At 42.3% G+C, this 24,246-nt stretch overlaps 1 protein-coding gene across 1 annotated transcript in view; it reads left to right on the top strand.

The window, feature by feature from the left end:
* Positions 1-24,246, top strand: part of MXRA5 (matrix remodeling associated 5) — a 285,770-nt gene that overhangs the window by 26,823 nt on the left and 234,701 nt on the right. The window contains exon 2 of the mRNA XM_085622582.1: positions 23,002-23,216. Within this exon, the coding sequence (XP_085478708.1) occupies positions 23,002-23,216 (215 nt within the window). The remainder of the gene's footprint in view (positions 1-23,001; positions 23,217-24,246) is intronic.

The following is a 24,246-nucleotide window of genomic DNA, read 5'->3' as shown; positions in this document are numbered from 1 at the left end:
AGCAGGCTCTGGGCCCCTCTTTCAGGCTCCAGATCCCCCTGATCATCCTTGGCTGCCATGGACCATGTGGTCAGGCACGCCCACTCAGGCAATCTCAACATCTCAAAGTGTGACCCGAACTTCACCTCTTTCCTGGTGTTTTGTTCCAGGTCGTTCCCTAGCAAACAATCAACAGGCATGGATGGGCTCACATCTACCCTCAAGGAACCTGAGACCCACCTACTCAAAGGGAACCTGTGGCACCTTGGTTTTGGATTTTTCTTGTGCTGTCTTCTGTTTGTTTAGTGTATCATTTCAAATCCACTAGAACTCGATTGATTTCTTAGCAGAAAGCAATCATGTTTGCTTTCGTTTTTCAGGGCAGAAGACTTTTTTTATGACTAAAATGCAAGCCAGACATATTGGCTTTATCAAACCGTGCTTAGGTCTGACTTGACAGTGCATCAGTCTGCAAGACCTGTTGTCACCAATTATCCATAGTTTAGGCACTGGCTTCACCCAGAGGAATATTACTCTTTCACCTCACGCCATTTGTTGCTTGGTGTACCTTTCTGCCTTCCATCAGAATGCACGAGGGACTGTTTTACATCTGTAAAGTGCATTTAATCATCAACTTTCAATTCTTTATCTCTTACATGAATGAAAGACAGCAAGCAATCAATTTTTCTATTTTATACCCACCATTGGTGAAGCAAATAAGGCTTCCTTTAGTTGCTTGGTACTGGTGGGATGGAAACTCAGCACACATAAACACTCATGAAATGTTGTAACACACTGCCTGTAGCATGCAATTACAAGTTACTCTTGCTGGTATGAGGGATACCATACGGATGAGTGTTTATTCCAAATGTATTTCTGCTAGTTATTGTTTTTCCCATGTGCATTAACAAACTCATTTACTACGTCCTCCAAATTCCTGGTACATAAGAGCAGGAGCAACAGTGAGGGGTGGGGTGGAAAGAGGAGGGTGAGCAGGGAGTCAGTAGGAAAGAGTGGATGTGACTTGGTACTCTATGCTCCCCAAGTGCCTTAGATAGGTGTCTGGTGGAGGCGTGGGACCAAAGATGGATGCACTTACAAACAATTCCTAAAGTGAGTTTACCAATTGCCATTGTGTTGAGCAAGGTTCACGCCCAACCCCACTTGGCTTGCATCTACAACAATCTCAGAATGCAACTTTGGATCAACGTAGAAGCAGCCCATGTGTACACCTTTGTTTTCGGTGGTGTTAGACATGGTTCTGGAGACAATTTGTTATATTTTTCTTCCGGTGTAATATTGGTTAATGCACCGCTGTCTATAATGAAAGTTGTAGGGCAGCCACTCACCTTTAGCGTGATCTTGTGAGATCAGCCAAATGAGTAGGGTCACTTCATGTGGCGATCTCTCTTTGACTTGTGTTCTTTGCAAACAGCCCATCCTACATGTCCATGTTTTTCTACAGTCGACATGACCATTGTACACCCATCTTCTGTCACTCAATGATGACATTGTAGAGCCTTTGGAACATGAATTTTATGATGATTGAATTTTTTCAGTCTCTACTTGCCTCAATTGATGTTACTATTTAGCCTTGTTGGTGTGGTTAGAATGCTTTAGGAACTTTCTTGTGCCCATTTTCTCTTCTTGTCATGACACACTTAGTTTGTCTTTCGCTTTGCAGACCATTAGGAAATGGTTTTCTTTCCCACAGCCTTTGTGTACTTGTCCAGTGGCAGGACATTTACCTTCTTGTTGAAACAAGAATCGACAAGGGGAACACAATTTCATTTTCTTCCAAAACATCATCTTCTGGGCCTTCACTTTGTGTTTCTGCTTACTTCTCACAATCAACTCTGATTCATTCTTTATCGATCCAGCTTCCATATCAACAGTTCCTCAGCTCTCGCAGCCATGACTACCTTTTCTAGGCTGTATGTCTCTCTCCTCATGTGTCGTCTGAATGAACTGGAGAGGCAACCACCAATTCCTCTAAGATGCATGACTTCTTCATCATTGAATTCACTGAACTTAAAATGCTTGATGTGAGTATCAAGATTCATCCATCATTCCACCAGCTTGCTGTCTTGCCTAGTTGAAGATGTGTTTTCATAGCTGACATTCGGCATTGGATTGAACTTGTAGCATTTTCTTTATCACTTCTTCCACACTATCATCAACAAGGTTTTTTAAGTATGTGATGATCTTTTTGTCATCGACTTCTTCTAGCGCATCTATGAAGACATCAAACGTTTTGATCCATGCAGTCCATCTGGTGCCAATATTCTGTTTTTTGGAAGTATCAAATGGCGGTGGTGGTTTCAGGAATGGGACTGCGCCATATTTGGCGCTTCTTTCGGCAGCCATTGAAAACTTTTTACAATTCTGAATGCCTTTTGGTTCATTGAATGCTACTTGCCACGTTGTAAACATTGGCGGCTCAACCGGGCTTGGTCGCAACACCCTATTTGAGGTTGTGTGGTTCTTCCCTCCCTCATTTGTACTTTTCGAACATGGTTGTCACTGCCTTTCGCACTTTCTCACACCTGGTTGCCTCTGACTTTAGTGCTTCTTCGTACCTGGTCGTTGCTGCCTTCAGCATTTCTTTGCACATAGTCGTCTCTGCCTCTAGCTATTTCTTGCACCTGGCTGTCACTGCCTTTGGCGCTTCTTCGCACCTGGTTGTCGCTATCTTTAGTGCTTCTGCTTTGTATGGACAATGGCTCTGTGTTAATCTGTGGCACAGTATCTCTTCTTTCGCCCTTACAAGTAGCCTTCTGTGAAGCTTCCTGACAGTACTCCTTTGTAGGGCTTTCACTTTCTACGAGCGCTTTGTGTGAGCTAGAGCGGTGCTTAGACTCCACATATGCCAACTGTAGCTTGCTTCTTGGGGTGCAGGCGGTATGCATGAGTAGTTTGCTGGACCGTGGCAAACTCTCAGGGAGAGCAGTCTCATTACTCCGGGGCACCTATCCCCTACTCGTTGTCAATTGTAGCATCTATTCCAGCTCTGGAGAACTCAAATGACTACGCCACATGTCTTTATTATTTGGCCTGAAACAGTTAACTGAACTCACTGCATAACAAACTTTATTGACCACACCTGGGAAAGCCCAAATAACTTCCAACTAATGCACATGATCAAACAACACTACTATCTCTCCCCTAGGATAGCATTGAGATTAGTTTATTCCATTGTCTAAGTGTAATTAGAATCACAATTTAAAATCCAACTGATGGTGAAGATGGATGTTGAGTTGTAGTTCTGGAAATGGCACTTTTAGAAAGTTAGCATTTTCTTACTTTAGCTATTTAGTGCCTGCTGCATGTCTATGATCACGTCTGGGGGAAAACACCCATTACAATGCAGTCCTTACAATGCACTACCTTTACAACGCAGTCATTACAATGCAACATCCTTTACATCGCATGCCATTACAACACAGCCATAACAACGCATGTCACTACAACGCATGCCATTTGAATGCATGCCACTACATGCATGCCACTACAACGCATTATTAGGTAAGTAATGCGAATAATAATTTTTACCCCTACACTATCCAACACTTACCCTACTGTTGCACTCACTGGAGTGGGAATAGTAATTTTTACCCCTACACTATCCAACACTTACCCTACTGTTGCACTCGCTGGAGTGGGAATAGTATTTTTTACCCCTACACTATCCAACACTTACACTACTGTTGCCCTAAAAGTATTATGCATTATAATGGTATGCGTTGTGATGGTATGCATTATAATGGAATGTGTTGTATGTGTAGTTTCTAAAAATGCATTGTGGTGGCATGCTTTGTAAAATCATGCGTTGTAATGGATGTTGCGATGTAAAAACCGCATTGTTAAGGCATGTGTTGTAAAGTTTGCATTATATCGTGTCCTACTTGTCTCGGGGGGATGACAGTTTGGTGTTGTGTATTCTCCCGAGAAAGCCACACACAGTGGGAGCTTAGGTGTGACTTGATGGGCCATGCTGGCAGGATGGGAGGGAGAAACTGAAACCAGCCTCACCTACTTCTAAATATCTGAATAGGCTGTGCTCTGTCTCCACACAAAGGGCTGTGTACCCCCTGTGTTGAGTCTGCAGCCAGGGCAGGAACGGAGGTCCTCTGTGAACTTCAAAGGTATGTGTTTGAAGTCTCCCCCATAAAAAAGGCACAATTAGGTGTAAGTACTAGACCTCAGACACTATCACTTCAGTACAACTCTGGAACCATGGATACTCTCCCAGGAAGAAGGACTGTTGTGCTACTGAAATGACAGCCACTCTTCCAGACTGCCAGTCTGAAAGAGCTGCAGCCCTGTTGTTCTGACCTGTTGCAAGCTGCCCGCTTGCCTGGAGAGAAAGAACTGGACGTGGAATCCATCTAGAAGCCAAGACCCTAGAGCAGGGGTACTCACATACTTTCTCTCGGGGGCCAAATTTAGAGTGTGGTTTGTGGCCGAGGGCCGCACCGGTGGGGGCGGGGTCAGTGGGGGAGGGGGCGGGGCTAGAAAAAAAACTGTGACCATGAGCTTGAACACAGGCCCCTGCAGCGGATGCCTTCGTCCAGACCCGGCATGCATGCATGCATGCATATCTCTCTCTCTCTCTCTCTCTCTCTCTCTCTGTCCCTGCCTCTATCCGTCTGTCCCTGCCTCTATCCGTCTGTCCCTGCCTCTATCTGTGTCTCTATCTGTCGAACGTGAGGCGAACACGAAAAGTTGTTCCACCAATTACAAATTCTTATTGTAAATTAAAGATTCGAAAAGCGGTAGTTTATCAGATTGTGGTTTGTAAAGTGATGACAACTTAGAAAGTGAGCTTTAGAAAGAGGAAGTAGATGGGGCGACAGCATTAGAGTGGGAGAAGAATCAGTACAGGGGCCACTCTGGAAAGATTGCTTTGACCTTTTTGGGGGGCTTATGGAGCCAATTTGTAGAATGCACTGATTGATGCAGGTCATGGTAATATTTCTATATATGGTATGACCTTCTTAGCATGGTTGTGATTTAATTTTGATAACATATTTTGTTCACGGAATTGAACTAATGTTTAACTAAAATGAAATACCTTATAAATATATTAACTTTTATGATGCAAGATTCATGACAGTTAATCCTTTTTTAATGTATATACTTTATGATCTGTGTAGTTTATATGTATTTTATTTCAAGTCTCCAGTGTTACCTGTTACTATTGTATCACGTAAAGGGCTGGTCCTCAGTGTAAGAAAGTACAGAAAGTGAAAGCTGCTGAGTCGCTGAAGTGCACGCGTGTATCCGTGGATGCTCCTGATTACAATACAGGACTCTACTTTGAGTCCTGCCTGCTTGAAACTCTACCATACAGTACCATACAGTAATCCCCATGCTGTGCCTGCGTGCTATATAAAACTCTCCCTCTCCCGCCCCCCCCAAAAAACTACACCTAGTGCCTATACCTGAAGCTGCATCACAAACACTTGCTACTTGTGAAAAATAAGCTGCAGGATCGGACATTTGCAACGACACTCACTGGCCTGGCAGGTTGCTGGCAGTGCATACCTCCCCCCCACACACCTTTGTGGTAGCCCAGGCACCCACACACCCGCCCCCAGTACTTCACAGGTCTTTAAAGACCATTCACTTGCTAACAAGCCTTTGTTGTATTTCACCTCTCAGCGCCCCCGCAGCTCCACTCTAACTATCGCTGGAATTGCCGGCTCCCTCTCGGATTCCAGGCTGCTGCAACGGCGGTGTTTGGTGACACTTATTTAAAAAATGACAAAAAACACCGGTACGATCTCTGCAAGCTCCGCGGGCCGCCAGGGAAGGCTTGCCGGGCCGCTGGCGGCCCGCGGGCCGTACTATGAGTACCCCTGCCCTAGAGGAACGCAAATGGCTAGTCTACTGGTCTTCTGATTTGAGCCTCAGAGACATTACAGGTTCCCCACAACTGATGGACCTATCTTCAATGTGCTCTTAACCTCCAATAGGCACCTCTCAGGTACTGGGCCCTTGGAAGTGTTTTTTAAGATTTTTAAGTCAAGCCATAGGGCTCTTCTCCAACATGAAAGAGCCTGTACTCTCCAGAACCATGCCGCTTGCATAGAGAATAAGCGTGAGCAGCAGCACCTTCCCCTCTTTGCACAGCAAGCATTGTCCTCTGGTGTGGATCACCACTGCGATGCTCCAGCCTGTCCGTTCATGATGCCCAGTTTGCTCTTCGCACCCAGCCGGCCATTGCTAGTGACGCTCTCTTTGCTTCCGGCGAACTTCTCTCCCCCGAACAGAACTCTTGGCACTAAATTTGAGAAGGTAAAACGTCAGCGGGATTAGCCTGGGACTGTATCCACCCAGCACTCCATCGCAGTCGGCCTGAACTTTTGGATTCCACCCAGTCCATCGTGACCAGATATCCCAGGTTGACGTTTTATGCTTCTTAGCATTATTGTACAGTTTGGGCCATCTGTATGAAGCCAATTTGTGATCGGAAACGCCGAAATTCGCAGTGTGCAATGTATCACACTGAAACACCTTTCACAAAATAAGGAATCACAAATTTTGCGATTCCCTTTTTGCGATTGCATTTAAGGAATCGCAAATTGCGATTCCTTAAGTGCAATGTAAGAAGCACAAAAGAAAGTGAGATTTGGCCTTTAGGAATTGCAAATTACCACCAACTTCAAGTTGGTGGTCAATTGCGAGTTCACTTATAAATGCACTATTTTGCATTTTTTAAAGTGCCATGTGGCGCACATACATGGCCTTAGGGCATGTATGTGTGCAACATTTGCACACATGCACATTTCAGGGGTGCAACAGGGTGTCCTTTTGACACCCTGGCACCCTTGAAATTGCATTCTCAATTTGCGATTCTCTAATTGCTAATCGCAAATTGAGAATGTCTTCCCATTCATTTCTATGGGCCTCTAGGCCCATAGGAATGAATGGAGAGGTATTCCTTAATTCACAATTTGCGATACGCAATTAAGGAATAAGTAGGATTCGCAAAATTTATTGCAAATCCTACATACATAGCGTTTTTCCAATTCTCAAATAGTGATTCGCAAAAAAACGAGATTTGAGAATCACAAAAGGACATTTTGATACATATGGACCCAAATTCCTTAAAAATTCATAACTCCAGTTCTTCTTATTGGATTTTTGGCATTTTGGTCTAATTTTAACTAAGCTTTATTTTTGTAAACTGGTGTGGTTTCTTTTTGTGTGGTGTTTTCATTGTTTTACCATTTGAGGTGTTGCACAAATACTTAAATATTGCCTCTAAAATTAAGCTGGACTGCTCTTTGCCAAGCTACCAGAAGGTGAGCACAGGTTAATTTAGGGAGTACTTTTGCCTTACCCTCACTAGGATTGTGTTTACCACTTGACCAGGGCTTATACCCCAGTCAACCAGGAACCCAATTTCTAACAGGGATGACTTTGTCTTATGGATGTGCTTGATGAGATGACTGACCATGATGTTGTATCTGGGTCTGGTGTGATAGTGCTGGTTCATGAGATGGCTAACACTGCTTTTCATGGACTAAAACTTTTGGCAGCAACGCAAGTGAAAATACATTTTTAATATCTCTTTTTGTGACACGTTTATCCAAACAATCCTTTGTAAATACAAGGATTCACACAATATCTATCCAGGGGAGAGGATGTAGCCTTAAGACTAGAGCAGTTGACCTCAAACCTGGGGAACTGGGTTCGAGTCTCGGCAACGACGCTCAACATCCTGTGATTCTGGGCAAATCACTTAACCGCCCAGTGCCTAACAAAATGAACGTGTCCGCCTGTAACGAAACTGGTGCTCATGTAAAGCGCTCTGATACCCGATGTCTCAGGTCTAGTTTGCTCTATATAAAGCTCTTTAAAAAAAATTTGGGATATATATTTATATATATCGAGGTCCATAATAAAAAACGTTTCACATGTATCAATTCCACGATATTGACTAACTACATATCCTCCACTTAAGCATATATAGGTAATTGCAGAAATTTCAATTTTAGATTCACGTCTATTCATCTCAACAATATGTTGACACTAGATTTTGAGGAGACAATATAAGTCAGGTTGATATTGAAATTTCAGTATTGAGGTAGAGCTCACACAAAGTTTGGTACTGAGGTGCGTGGTCTTGTTCTTTATGCTAAAATAGCTCAGGACCTCATAAGATCTGGGTTTTGTCAGTGAAACAGATTGAACGTTGTGATGTCCATCTGGGAACATGCATTACATAATGGACGCCTACAGCATCTTTTTTGCTTTCATCTCTAAATAATTTTATTGTCACTTTTAATGCCCCATATGGTCTCCAGATTTCCTTTTACTTCTTTTTAACGCTATGGTAGCCCTTTGTTGTTTTCAGATTTCTGAAACTACTGTTTTATTTCTTCACATTTGTCTACTGAGATATAAATTCATTGTCCTCTCTGCGAAAAATACTGTTGCCCAGATACACTAAGGCTTTGAGTCCATTCTGTGATTTAGAATCAAACTGCTTTGTGTCAAGGGAGCATTTCTGGGAGAAAATCAGTACAAACACCTATGGCGTTTGACACAAAGCTCGATCTAGTAAGATCACGAGATCCAACTTGGCATCAAAAACTTATATCTGTGGATGAAGCGGCAGAGAAGGGCAAATGTGTTGGATTACCGAGGAAACCAATGATTTAATGTGCCCTGCATATCCAGTGTGTAGGAATGTTTTGAGTTTGTCTAAACATAGGATGTTTTCCCTTAAGGATAGGCTTCCAGTACAGATCTTACGCTAGACAGTGCACGCTTGCATATGCACTGTGGTCGGAAACCACGCTTTACTCAAGGCAGATTGTTTCTGCGCAAGCGCAGGGTATGGCACCGGTAGTAGGCCACATTTTGTGGATATTAGAATGCAGATTTCTTTTACACAACCAAGAGCAGCAGGTTTTGATATATTTCTGCATTTGTGACATCTTATTAAATCTGGGCCTGTGTGTGTTCCATCTCGCTCAAGGCAAATACACTGCGGGGTTTATTTATGAGAGCCCTGCGTCACTTTTGAACCATGTAAAGTGGTACCTGCATGATGCAGGCCTCTCATAAAGACTTATGAAGCCACGCAAAGCCACCCCGTGTGGCATCATAAATCATGAGTAAGGCGACACAGCGAAAATCATGGAGTCGCTTTACTCTGTGCCCGGGAGCCATTCGATGAGCGTTGCTGTGGGTTTTCTTACGCAACACCTATGGAATTTGACGCGGCCCCAGATTTACAAAAGAGATGTGTACCTGGGAAAGCATCAAATATATACGCAACCCGAGGTGAGGCGTAATGAGGAGAAATATGTTAATTTCTCCTTGTTGTTTCCTCTTTCTATGTGTGCTGCATTCAGCAGCACACATAGAAAGAGAAAAACACCTAGTAGGATTGTTTTTTGTGCAGGAAAGTGCCCGTTCCTGCACAAAAACAATCCTGCCTGCAATGGAAGCACCCTTGCATCATGGCACCAGGGCGCCTACATTGGCCCCAGGCTGGCAAAACGGCACCAGTGCAGGCAGACAGTACCGGAATGCGCCATTTTGCTTAAATACTCTGCATTCCTGCCCTTTAACTTTGATGTAGGTCAGCACAGCAACGTGCCTTGCTGCGCTGCCCTACGTAAAAACATTTTTAAATGAGGCCCTGCGTTTTTTGTGCATCTTGATGTTACTTAGGCGTGCAAAATGCACTTCTGACAGTGGAAAATGTGTTCACGTAACTCATTGCCCACTGTTGCAATGCTTAATTTAGGGGTGGGGAAGGTGGTTTTTAGGTCTCGCCTGACCCAGCGCATACGCTGGTCTGGCGAGACTTTTGAGAGGGCTCCAAAAAGTGCTACCAGGCCAGCCTAGAGCTACAGTGCATGTGTGCGGGCGCACGCCGCGCTTCACCGCAATTACTTTCACTTTCGCGGCCGCACGGCCGCTTTGATGTTTGATTGTGATCGCGATCACTTTAACTTTGGCGGCCGCAGGGCCGCTTGGCATAGCCAATATGTCTCGCTTTTGGGACCTTATAAGTATTTAGTTATGCAACTGTTGCATGGCTAAACACTTATAAGGTCCCAAAGGTGAGACCTATTGGCTATGCAAATGCTTGTTCAGGATGGTGACCCTCCACAATGCAATGAAAATCCATGAAATGTTAAGTTTTGAGCATTCGCCAACATGTGTCAGGTGGTTCACACACCTGAATACGTACGCAAATTTGCTTCTGTGATGGCGTGAAAGGGATCGGAAATCCCCATAATTCATGGTGATGTAGTCGAAAGGGTTTTCCTTTAAAGAAAAAAATGGTATAAGTGCACATGCACATGTATGCATCATTTACCCATGCACGTTTTCTACTTAGTGAAAATCAGTAAGAGTAAATTTTGCAAAGTTGCCATACTGCTACACATCCCCAGCTGTCGATGATTACCAAGAGTGCTGATCTGAAAATTTGAAAATGACCTAATATTCATAAATGTATTCAAATCATTGAAAAATTTTACGCATATTTCCGACCTATTAAACATCAACTTTGTGAATGGGGCTTTGAGATGCCTGGTACCACTAGTTGACTTCCAGTGAAAAATAATGTCTTTTGTACTTTACTCATTCCTTTTCTTGTCACAAACCTAAGTTGTACTGTGACCCCCAGTGGTTCAAGAAGTCTGCCAACATGAGCACAGCAATATTGGATTTTGGTCTTTGAAGGCAATTGTTAACAAAGGTTAAATGATATTTCTGCCTTACAGCATGACAGAAGGAAATATATAAAACATGTTTTTCTCCCTACTCTCCTCTGATCATAGACTGGATCCCATTTATGGTGGGTCTTTTTTAATTCTTGTTGAGTGGGCCTCGTGTCCCAGTGATGCGGGGAAGCAGCTCCAGCACACTAGTCAACAGTCTAGTCAATTTTGAGTTCCTTGCATTAACAGTGGGGCTTTTCTCCATCAAGTAGGTCCCATCAACATTTCCAGTATGTACATTAAAATGTAACTGACATTCTGAGAGTCGGTCCTCCAACAAGATTTGGGCAACCCTGTTTTCCAGATGGACATTGAGTAGTCAATGGATTGCAGAATCAATGGTTCTTTCAGATTCCACAACATTCAAACACAAAATAAATGCAAATGTCATTGAGTGTGCAAATAGTAGGTTTTATTATTGGGTTAGTTTTCGATCAAGTGACCCATTCAACACATTTTATTAATGACAGAATAAGCAGTGGCCATATTATGCATGTTATGGAATGGACGATGTAAAATAACTGACGGAGTACTCAGAGAGTGATTACACACACACACACACACACATACATTCAAAGCAGAGCTAACAGGAGTAAGCGTATGGCAGTGATTTATACAAGTGCCCAGTAAAGGCTGGAAAGTAGTGGGGCAGAATACCAGCCACAAGTTCACCCCATTTTTTTAAATTGCCTCACTCATACTCACTTCCGTTCACATCTAGCCTCCTCTCTTTACTCACCCCAAAGCACATTCTCTCACTTGATCATTCTCACTCATACTCAGTCCCACTCACTTACTCAGACTCAAACAAACTCATACTCGCTGGTTCGCATTTTCATTTACTAACACATTTACACGCACTCACTGACTCTGGGCCTGGGTGCCACTGCATCTGCTGCACTATTGATTGCTATATCCCTGATTCACTTCCACTCCCTCTAAAGACCTCCAATTAATGAGACATTCTAACACACTCATACTCCTTTGCTCACTCCCTCAGACTCACTATTTCATGCACACACTCAAGCTCGAATTCTCACTCACTTTCTCTCTCATTGACACACTCACAACACAGTTTCACTCATTCCCATTCACCTTGAATCACCCAAAACACACTCACATATACAAACACACATGCATATAGCAACACATTTTTTGCTAACCTTTCTTACTTAGCTGGTAATTTGGAGGCTCCATGGCAGCAGCAGAGCAGGAATCTGGTGCGGGGGAGTGGAGCAAGCCAGCCATGATTCACAGTAGGGGCCAGATGGAGCAGCAAAGGCAGGATTTAAGAGGGGAAGACCTACCTAATGTCTCTCCCAGCTGAAAGGACTTGAAGCACAGCCCTAAAAGAAGCTGGGGGTCCTTCCCCTGCTGCTCTGTGTGGCTTTTCATTGGCTTTAGGGGTGCACTGATGTAACATCCTGACAGACACATTCTAGCAGATATGCTGTGTTGCCTGAGGCCTGTGCAGTATGTCTGATAAATACAATGGATTGTGCCTGTGTGACAGGCCTGTAGTTTAACTATGCCCAAGTATAAAAATATATGTGCCTGTTGGCTATTGGTCAACCATCACTATCGTCTTAGTCATCACACATATTCACATTGCATACTTTACTCACACACTCACTGTTGGATAGGTAGGAAGCACTTCTAATGAAACGAAATAGATAAAAAAATCTGTATTTTAATAATCAATATAAATTCATCACTGTTGTGTTGTATAAAACATAAAACATAATAGATCATATACAAAAGGATCATATACAGTTAAAAATGATAAAAGCACCAAACACTATATCACAGTTGTTTCAAAACATATTCCATGTTATGAAAAGGAGAACAAAAATTGACAAACAATGTGTCATACATCTGTCAATTTGGATTTCTAGAGGCAGTGTCAGACATAAAAATACTGATCCCTGTCTTTCCCTAACTGTACCAAATTTAACACTCAAAAGACAACTGGCGTCGACGCGTTTCGGTGGTGAGAACTTCACTTAGAACCACCTTCCTCAGGACTCAAGCTATTTTCTCCTTGTAATTATAAGTGTTCAGTTATGATGTAGAGTTCACCGGTACAAACGTACTGCGGCAAAGAAGTCTCCAAAGGTGGAGTACTTGTAGATGTCTGGATGGACGTTCGAAATTTGCAGAAATTGCTCAATTTTTTTCAAGGAACGCAAAAGACGGGGTAAGTTTCAATTCATATTCAATTAGTTTGCCAGAGACGATCTTGGTCACTGTAAGATTAAATTAGAGTAATGATTGGCAATTAATCTCCCTTTTTATTAAAGGTATGCATCGGGTATTCGAATGGTTTGTTCGATTCGCGCTCACCTTTCGTTTCTGGAGTTTAATTTATTCCAGATGGATATTAATCCCTCTTTTGTGTTTATTTATTCTTCTTTTTCAAGCTGGAGTGCGCATATGGTTTGTCATCTCCCTTAATATTCGTGTATCGGGGTCGTATGTGTGTCCCTCCGTCTTTCGTCTATTCTTCCGCTTTCTGTTTGTTTAACTACGCCCACCAGAAATGTGCAATCCAGACATACAGCTACACAATGTTTTATTTTGAAACAACAGTCTGTAGCTGGATCATGCCACAGCCCCCTCGCCCCCTCCTTCTCCTTCCCCTGTCATCAGGATCCTGGAGATGAGGCAGAGAGGGCTGCCCTGCACGCTGGAAAACTGTGTTTTCATGCACACAAATGCACAGGGGCCTCACAGGATGCTGTGTCCATAAGAAGTCCCTGATAAGGAGCCACTGCCGCAAGGGGCGGGTAACATATTTATTGGGCACTGTTCACATAAAGGAGTTTTTGCTGCAAAATGTGGTTCATCATTTGATCCAAAAATTGGCCTCGAAAATCGATTTGTTGTTTCGACATTTCAACCAAAGTGACTGGGGGGTGGGGGGCATCATCAGGGCAGTTTCGTCATTTGATAAAGGCTAAGAAGGGACCAAACACAAGCAGGCAAGAATATAGAAAACGTTGTTCAGGGCAGGGTAAACAGTGAAGAAACACTTAGTGTGACATTACAATAAATACGATGCGGCAAAGAGGAGGGCACTTGGGGCTACTGCCTTTTATAGCAGGTTGTCCCATTACCGCTCCTTTTAATTCAGGCTCTAACATGACATAATGCTCCACACACTTGGATATTTTGTGACAATAAAAAGGTGTGTATGTCATTTTTCTCCAAGCACTGGTGTTTAGAAACGTCCTTCTCATCTTTTGACTTTCCTCAGATCTACTTCACCGACCAGGGCGCATTTTTCTCCCCATTCACCTTCCCTCGGTGCACATATTCCATCATCATTCCACTTCAAACAACAACCATCTGCTTTCCACACACTTCCTACATACAGCACAGCACAAACCATATATAAAGTCACATTATTGAGCTGTTACCTGTGCTCCCTCCATACCATAATGCAATTTTAATACAATTATTGAGCAAATGAGATATAAAAATGCTGCAAATGGTTCTATGACCTTGAACCACTTCATAAGTAAATTGCAAGACGACGAGAGAGTAAAGGAGGCACTGACATTAAAATAAGTGTGTTCTAAATGTCATGCAAAATGAACAGGTATCCAAATGCACCAAAAGACTACACATGAAATCAAAATAATTTCGGAGCTCGAGCTAGCACAAACCTACCTGAAATCACTTATATAGCATATATAACGTTTAGGTTTTAGTTAGCTTGCTTTAACTCACATAACAATTTAACTGTATATTGATTATGTCTGAATTATACCAAAATTACTAATACCATCTAAGGTGTAATCACGTGTCTTAAGTAGGCAAGTTCCCATTCCTAGGTACAAAATTCACTTTGGTCATTTGAAATGTATATTATGATTAAGTGGTAGAGATATGTCCTAAGAGTTCACGTGATACTCGCTGCTTAAAGAACACAGTAATTATTTCAGTCATAATGATATGAGATCCATGCTTTTCACCTATTCGTTTTGAAAGCTTTCCTGGAAATTCTTAGAAAGCTTAAGCAAAGAGGTTATGTGTGCTCTAATTACACTCAGAGGAACCCATCCAACCATGTGTGCATTGCACTGTCTGTGTTCTTTCACTCCTATACACATATTATCCAATACACAGATCAGGCACCCATAAGAGGTTTAATGTTATCTGTGCTCTAAGATTTGTAATTGTCTCCTGTCCCTTTAAACATGTTCTCTGTAAACTGCTTGGGCACCTATCCCAGTGATAGAGTGGTACAAATCCTTTGGGAACCAAACAGAGCACAATTCAATAGGTGTTTACGAAAGAAAATCTTTGATCCTTTGTAGTTCATACATTTAAGGATGGCCACCATCATGCCTGTGACACCATTATGCATGACACCACTAGTGAAAGGGTTCACCTCAGAATTTCAAGGATGTCAAAAAGATTCCATGAGTAATTACCCTTTAATCAGTGTTAACATTATGCCAGATTGAGGCTAATTAATGACAGGGATGCCCACAATAAGGGATGGATGGCCAGCATTATCCTTTATGTCGGTATCCACATGCCAAGGAAAGCAACAATATGCAAGGAATGACCACAATTTTCCATGGCTACCATTACACACTGAATAGGCTCCATAATGATAAAAAAGACCTTAGTATCCAAATGATGTGTAATATTTGTCCTGGCCTTGACACCATCATGCCTAGTATTTCCACAATATGGCAAGAATCGCTGCTGTTACGCCAGGATCAGAATAATGCCAGTGGTGATCTGAATCAAGCGAAAAATGCCAACAGTATTCTAAGAGTGAAAAGACTTATGCCAGAGGTGGGCAATATATTGCCATATATCCCATATATCTCAAACTATGTGTCAACAAGGAATATTAATGCCATAATGGGGACACCAAATGGCCTGGGTAGCCTGAGATCACTAAGGTCAAATGGCCAATCGGGAAGGACACTATAAGGCCTAAGGGACAACATGCCAGGATCATTCACAGTCACTCCTCCACTCAGTCATCCAGTAAAGGTAAGTCTTTACACCTGAAATGGTGTTCAAGATAATCTTAGATGTGGAGGGATAGTTACATGTGGTAGTAGCAGAGACACAAAAGATTTGTTTTAAAGCTTGATGGGTTTGGAATTTTGGGGTTTCCAATAGAAGGGAATTCTTGCTCCTGGAAAGTCACGAGCAACTCAAAATGTTCAGGAGATTGGCTCGATCTGCCAAAGTGGAGGGCTTTGCATGTAAGACTGATTTTAAACTTTATCTGAACTTTCATGGGTAGGCAGTGAACGAATGTGAATGAATGAAATGTTTTATTGCACAATTACTTAAAACCATTTGCAATATATCTTACATCAATAAGAATGAAAAACACGATTCCTTAAAATCCATCACAGTATATCTTACATCTAAAAAAGTTCACATAAAATTCTAACCGGTTGCCGTTGCGAGGAAAATACTGTTTGTATTAAAAAACTGGTATATAAACATAGTTGTGACAGAGTTCCATGTATCGTTTGAAACTATGCTTTAGACATATTAACAACAAATCTGTTTTCTATTTAATGGCTTGCTGCTATTCAAGACACGTCCGGTGTTGTCAGGACCTTCTTCTTCAATAAGTCTGGTGCGCAGCTCGTCAATATATCTCCCAAATCTGGCCAAGTGTGTCGGTACAGAGCAAGAGAATAGAACCAAAGCTGCTTCTTTAACTGTCTGGACTCCTATGCATAGCCACATTGGCTTTAGCAGCTTCTGACGACACTGTAACAGGCCGGGGCAGCAGCACATCAAGTGTAGCAGGGATTCTGTTTTAAAATGGCTAAATCTACAGTTGGTTATAAGATCAAGGGATTTCAACCAGGGATTTAATTCTTTCATTGGAAGGGACACTAGTCTGGCCCACTGAATATTTTTTAGAGCCTTCCTCCCCAATGCTTGGCTTAGGTAGGGCTATGTTTTATGCTCCATATATGTTGAGATCTGCCCAGAATGACCACCTCCCATTTCGTAATGTGCTAAGTGTGTTTTACGTGACAGTTGGTAGATTTGTTTGTCGAGTGCATTTTTGATAGCCGGGTAGTTTATGTCCTCTTGACCCCAATTCTGTGTTGCCAGACCCAATGTTTCCACTGCTTTCTGCATATAGATTTGCCATGGGTTAGTTGTCCCTTCATTGATGGGTTTTAGCATGTTCTTCATGCTTCCAAGGCAGTGTAGATCCTACAGACTTAAGATAATTTGGCAGTGGATCAGAGGATATCCCTGAAGAAGGACAGGTTACTCCCTGGAAGGGCCAAAATGACAATAGCAATTTCTGCATACATTTTCAAAATGATCAGGGCTTGCGCTGTGGACATCAGAAATGGAGAGAAGGAATTTAATTATCTTTAATTGGTGAAGATGGTAATTTGCACGCTGCACAAGTTTGTTCATGTGCGGAAGCACTGCAAAGCATATGTTGTTCCATTATGTCCAACCCATTATGGCCAGACTATTATGTCCAAACTATAAATCAGCTGTTAAATGTGTACACTTAGTGATTGATAATATAATGTTCATTGGCAATATGCCTATTCTGTCTGAGCATTGGTTCTGTTCTCTGGACAAAAGATTTTTTTAATACTGCAAAACGATGTTCCTATGAAGAATAAGAGTATATGCTTAAACAATTCAACGTATTTACACGGAATATCGGAAACAGAAATATTGTGGACCAAAATAGTGTGTCAAGAATATCGAGGACACAAATATAGTGAAGGTAAGTTTCTATGTGTAAGCACAGTTTTACTATAGATAACTCCACATATATATACCTTGATGGCATATATATCTTCAAGGTCTGTAGATTTGGAGTTAAGAATAGTAAATCTATACTTACCTATTTGCTCTTACATTCTCGATCTTTTGGTTCTCGATATTTTTGACAAGATATTATGTCCACACAATATTTCAGCTTCTGCTTTTATGTCAATGATCCCAATTCAAAGAAGAGACCTTAGGGTATGCAAATTATCTTTAAGTGGTGTACGATTACACATACATTAATAGTGTTTGGTGGCCTACAAATACATCATAAGTGAAACTGTCTTTTTATGCATGATGCACCACAAGTCTCAAATGTATAATTTCCAATAAATGTAGATATGACTTTCTTGGTAAATAAATCCAAACTTTGGAGAGCAATGTCTTCAATACTTTCCTGGAGGTAACTGTAATGAAATGCACTTATTTTGAGTAAAGTTGTAGGACAGCTTATTGCCTGTACAGTTTAGTCAATTAAGGGGGTCCTTATGAGTGTGGTAGATGTAGAGCACCTCCACACATCACTGGATATCTTGCTCTATTTATTTATTATTTTATTTTTGTGTTTTATAGAGTGCGAACTTGACCCGTGAGGGTATCAGAGCGCATTACACGGTATACAGTGGTGAACAAACAACACGTTTAAAGTGCAGAAATATACAGAATCAACAAAGGAAGGTGAGGGCCGGGGTGCTGAGAACATAGGGAAAAAGGGGATACAGGTGTATTGTTACAATCATAGTTAGAGTCAGTAAAAACAAAGGTCCCACATATTTTCATCGGGGAGAAGTGGTGATCTGTGGAAGAAGCGATAGTCTTACAATCAACTGGCACAATGTGGTGGTTGAGGGCAGGCCTTAAATGAGGAATTTATCCATGAGGAAGGATTTGGCCTCCTTTTTGAAACGTACTAGAGAAGGGATTCTTCTGATGGCGGGTGGAAAGGAGTTCCAAATTCTTGGTGCTGCTCCGGTGAACGCCCTATTGTAGGTTTGTTTTTTCTGAAAGAAGGCAGGTTGGAGTAAGAGGTTTCTAGCAGACCGGGAGTTCCTGCTTCCTCCTGATACCACAAGTTTCTGTGCCAGATAAGCGGGGGAGTTTGTGAATAGAGCCTTGTGTGTAATGCATGCCAGTTTCAACTGGATTCTGGCCTCAAGAGGGAGCCAGTTCAGCGCTTTCAAGTGTGGGGAAATGTGGTCGAATTTCCAGGTGCCTGTGAGTAGTCTGGCGGCCGCGTTGAGGCAAGCTTTTAGAGGTGCTAAGGAGATCTTGGGTAATCCTGTGAGAGTGGAACAGTCATATTCCAGTCTAGAGATGACTAGTGCTTGAACTGCCATTTTTAAGTCAGGAGCATCGATGAAAGGCTTCAGCTTCCATAGGTAGCTCAGGTGGAATCTGGCTGCTTTAGCCATCGAGTTAATGTGGTCTCGCATGTTCAGGTTACAGTCGAGGATTATGCCCAGGGATTTGGCAGAGTCCACAATGGTTGGCGGGCAGTTCAGGGCTGTGATGGCCTTGATCCATATCTGAATGTCCAAGTTGGCTTTTGAGGGGGAGATTAGGAGAAATGCAGTTTTCTTTGCGTTAAGTTTGAGTTGGATATGGGCTAGCCATTGGACAGTCAGTTTCAGGGTCTCATGCCACACTTGTGCCCCCTCCCCACCCAGTTAATTGTAAAGATGAAGAAGCCACCTGGTTGATGATGACACCGTCTTTGCGAGCGTTGCTGCTGGACACCTCTTAACAGTAGCTCTTATGACAGTGATTTGATTTTATGGCAGTGCCAGTCAGAAAAACATATACAAGGTCCTAACACACAGGGAAAAACACCCTGTGTGTCAGGGAGGTTTTTTTTTCTATTTCCAAAACAAACCCTGTTTTAAGGGGTTGTTTACTTAAAAAAATAGGAAAGTAGTAATGAGCAGGCAGCCATAATATAGAAGCATTGAAAATTCGCAGAACGTGCTCTAACCACATTGACAGGTTCACTATAGACATAAAATGCCCAGCACATGGCAGATAACTCTTAACATGCTGAGTTTCCTGCCACCACAGTGGCAGGGATGGTGTTTGGCACTCTGTCTACCAAACTGTTAGCCGGCCCATGAGTCAGTTACACTCGCCATGCTGCATTTGGGGCATTTGATTTAGAAAGTAACATTTCCACTAAAGCTTGCCAACAGTCTCATCTAATTCTCTAAATGTCCCTCCAGAGCACCCTGATTGTAGCCAGGAGTGGGTTTACCATTGGTTGTACCCAGAAAATATCACATTTCCGAGGGACACACTAAATACATATAAAAATCCTTTAGTTCAATTTCCTCCACTTTTTGTATGGCATTTTGGAGAAAATTCAGCTGGTAGTTTCTACTCTGTATTCAGTGCCATTTCCAGAAATTGGAGGATGTTCAGTTGACAGCAAACTCTAAATCAGTCTAAAAGGGGGATATGTTCAAGGAAGTGGCGGAGTGAGGCGTTAGCCGTCATGGCTTAATGCCTCACTCCGCCACTTCTGAAACGCATGGCTGCACAATATTTTCAAGGATATGGTGCAGCCTTGCGTTTCCCCCTGCACAGGTGCTACACTTAGCAGTGTAGCACCAACGCAGGCACCTTTACACCATAGTGCAAGGGTGTCTGCGTGTAGGGGAAAGATTGTTTATGTTCAGAAAGGTCCACCTTCCTGTACATAAACAATCTTTAAATGCCCTTTTGTCACTTCTATGTGTGCTGCTTAATGCAGCACACATAGAAGTCACAAAAAGGATTTGTTTTTAAAGATTGTTCATGTACAGGAAGGGGGACCTTCTTGTACATAAACAGTCCAAGGCATTTAGCTTTTTCCGTGTGTGCTGCACAAGGCAGCACACATGGAAAAAAGCAAAAACGAGTAGAAATAATGCATTTCTCCCCGTTTTGCCAAGTTAAAACCAGGTTTTACCTGGTCTTAATTTTGGCCCTGCCTCCTATTTACGCTGCCCTTGTAATTAGGGGGCAGCGTCAAAATCAATGAATTGTTGCAGTGGAACGCCCACCGCAACAGCCACTACCCACCCCTTTCACGCTAAGCATAGCGTGAAAGGGGGCCATATTTACAAGGCAGCGTTAAGCCACGTAAAGTGACTTAACAATGCCTTGTACATAGGGCAAAGCCACTATCACCACCACAAAGTTGTAAAAGGTGACATTATGGTGGCGCCAGGGGCATGTACATGCCCCTAAATGTCTCGTTTGAAATTGATTATGATACCTTGATGTATGCAGGCAGCCCAGCTGAAAAGTTTCTTGAGTTACATTCAAATTAAGGCTGCATGCGGTGTTATATAAGGAGAGACCTGCAAGAGCTACTGCTAATTTAAGGCACCGGGCCATATCACATAATGTGAGCAGTGATAGTGCTAAATCGAAGACTGTTCTCTGCCACAGGTTTGAGCACATGGGTGTCTTAAATGGTTGAGGGGCTGGTGCAGTGTTATTTTAGCACCATAGGCAGTGGTAAAGGGTTGCTTTACAGGCATGCGGTGCATTAGGCTAGAACCTTGGCATCTTTTGTTAACATCTCTAAAGTAAATAACAGATATTAACACAATTGCACACACAAAGCAACAAAAAAACACAATTCAAACACAATATGACACACACAATAAGCAGGTGGGTTGTGAGCACAACACAGGAACCACAATACAATGATTCACACTGCATTAACCCCTTCGCCGCGGCAGGAATTCCGCCGCGGCGCTGGGGGGGGTCTGGGGGCAGCGCGGTGGCGCTGTGCTTGTGACGGAACCGCTCCGTCACGAGCCATGGTTGAGCTGTGCTCATGACGGAGTGGCTCCGTCACGTCTCCGCCCACTGCGCTAATCGCCCGCACAGGCGGGGAATTAGCGCCGCGTGGGCGGAGCGGCGGCCAATGGCCGCAGCATGACGGAACCACTCCGTCATGAGCACAGCGCAACCGTGGCTCATGACGGAGTGGTTCCGTCATGAGCAGGGAAGGGGTTAATACAGCAGAAAAGCACAAAAACAACACAACAAATCTCCAACACAAAACATGACACACAACAAACATGTTCAAACATTTTTATCACATACTACCAGCTCCAGAATTCTACTTTCATAAAACTGTAGTAAAAGGTATCTACACCAGAGACTGAGTTACAATGACATGAGATAGTGCCAGTCAAAAATGTGTTTTGTGATCTTGCCTATAGTTTCTGACAACCTTTTGGATTGATTGTTTTTTTTTTTAAAAGGTTAAAGAAATACAAAAGCGATATTTTACCACCTTTATCAGTGGTAAATGCTTGCTTTAACTGCAACTTTAAAGGCTTACGCTGCTATTATCTGGAAATGTAGCAATATTTGCTGATTCGCTAACGTATTCAATAACATAACACAATAACATACCGGGCACTCAGTGAACACGGTGCACACAGCAGCCTCCCGTTACAATAATACAGCATGACAACACTAAAGCACAAAAGCAACAGAACATATCATTGCATAACAAAATGCTGCACAACATTTATGATGAATTATTCTTATTGCATTTGACCAACTCCAGAAATCTGCTTTCATAGTATAGTGATAAAACGAGTTTGCGCCTGGCACTGCCTAAAATTTCCAGCATGGGCATTCAGCTGTGCCAGTCAAATGTTTCTGCTCAAGCCCAGAAACGTCAGAAGAAAGCAACCTGCCTCATTTTCCATTTAATGCCAAGATATCACATCCACCGACACCAAATATTTTTTTCTGGTTTTCAGTGACATCTGGTATCAAATTCTAGAACCTGTCTATTCACAGGGCTTATTGAACATCTGAGCCTTCCTCCACCAAATCTAAAGCATCAAGTTATAACACACAATATAATGACACACCCACGATAACGATAACATGGCATCCATTGAAGGGACAGAGATATGGTGGTTCATCACTTCCCGAAGAAGGGGCCATTTAATTCAATGGGCTCTGATCTGCACTGACAGAAATGTATGATTATAAAAGTTCAATAATTGCATTAAAGCCCATCTCTTCCAGAAAGCCTTCAGTGTGACGGATATCCTGTCTGCTTAGTTCCTATTGGGTGTTTTTGCATTCCCCTCCTCTTTGCAAGCCCTTGTTCTTTGCTCACGCTCATTGTTTTTTCCTTTCCTTCTTCCTCCTCTTATTAACAACAGGGTGCTTTGAACTGAGCAAGCAGCTTACTAAGCACCCTATAAATTGCTATCTGAGAAGACATAGCATGCTGTGATATCTGTCAATTATGTGTTACTGGTTTCAAGCATGCAACATCTGGTCCAAACATGTTCACGACGACCGCAGGCCCCTCCTGCAGAATTTCTGGAGATTATTGAAGCGGAAAAGTCCAATTTAAGTAAACACATTCACAGGAGGTGTATTGTTGAATGATGAAAATACATTTTCTTCCTCACAGATGTGTAAATCCTAAAACGTTTATTTGTTGTAACAGGGGCTGAAGAAGAACATCTTTGACACCATGCAAGAAGGGGCGAAGATGTTGGCTCTGTCCGTGGTGCTGATTCTGTCCCTGGGATTTCCCCAGACTGCTGTCTCGTGCCCTCACCCATGTGCCTGCTATGTGCAGACTGAAGTTCACTGCACATTTCGATCTTTAGCAGCTGTGCCAGCAAGAATTCCCAAACATGTGGAAAGGATGAATCTGGGGTTCGTATTGCATTATAACTGAGAAGTGTATATATATCCCTTTTTACAATCACAACTATTTTCTTTTCTACTCTAAACACATTAGTGCACTGTTTTCTGGCTGTTTGTAGTTTTTGGATAATAGAATGTTTCTACTTTACAATACTGAAGCAAGACACCTGTATAACAGACAGAGATGTACAAAAGGACTATGCTTGTCTGTAATTGTGGACCTTACATTGAGACCCATATCTTATTTCAATGAAACTATTTGAGTTGAGCCAATTGTCTCTAGAAGCAAATATGTGATTGGTCCTCAGAGAGTCTCTCTTTGCATAATCAGTTTCATTTGCAGTATATTATACATCTTTTTTTGGTAACAGCGGGCACTGTGGGGCTGCAACCCCATCCTATGGGCTGTGTTTGAAAACAGTACTTTTAATTCCAAAGTCTATACACAATGGGCCAGTTTTAGGTATGGCTTTGATAGCACAGCTGTCTGGATGAAGTATTGTTACTAATTCATTAAAATATTCGTAGAGTGGGTTTTGACTCAACCAAAGGAGTATTGTTCTGTTGCCTCAATCTATTGGCAATTAGTGTATTGTTCTGCCTTCCAGGAAGTGCTTCCATTGGAATGCATGATTGGGCTATTTTACCTCTGTAAGTACACTCAATCATCACACTGTTTTCCACATCCATTTATTTATGTCTTATTACGTTCTATACAGAAAGCAGTGCTTATTTGCTATTTTACTGCCAAGTAATGGCAAAGCCAGTAGGACTGACTGTAACATGATGTAAGGCATTTGTGCAGGAATGCACATAAATAGTATTTGTGAATGACTTTGTTTCCATGCATTGTAATATTTAAACCAGATCTATTGGCTTTACCAGTGTTTGTTTTGTACAGTTTTCCTTCTAGCCCCTTACTGTTCTATTAATGCCAATACTAATGGAATCACATTACTGTGAAGGTATACTTGTATTAGATAATGCATAAATATGGTTGCTGTTTCTTATTTGTATTAATTACATGAAAATAAACAGA

Source organism: Triturus cristatus, chromosome 8 (genome assembly GCF_964204655.1).
Source record: "Triturus cristatus chromosome 8, aTriCri1.1, whole genome shotgun sequence".
Taxonomy (NCBI): domain Eukaryota; kingdom Metazoa; phylum Chordata; class Amphibia; order Caudata; family Salamandridae; genus Triturus; species Triturus cristatus.
This window is presented reverse-complemented; position numbering and strand designations above follow the sequence as displayed.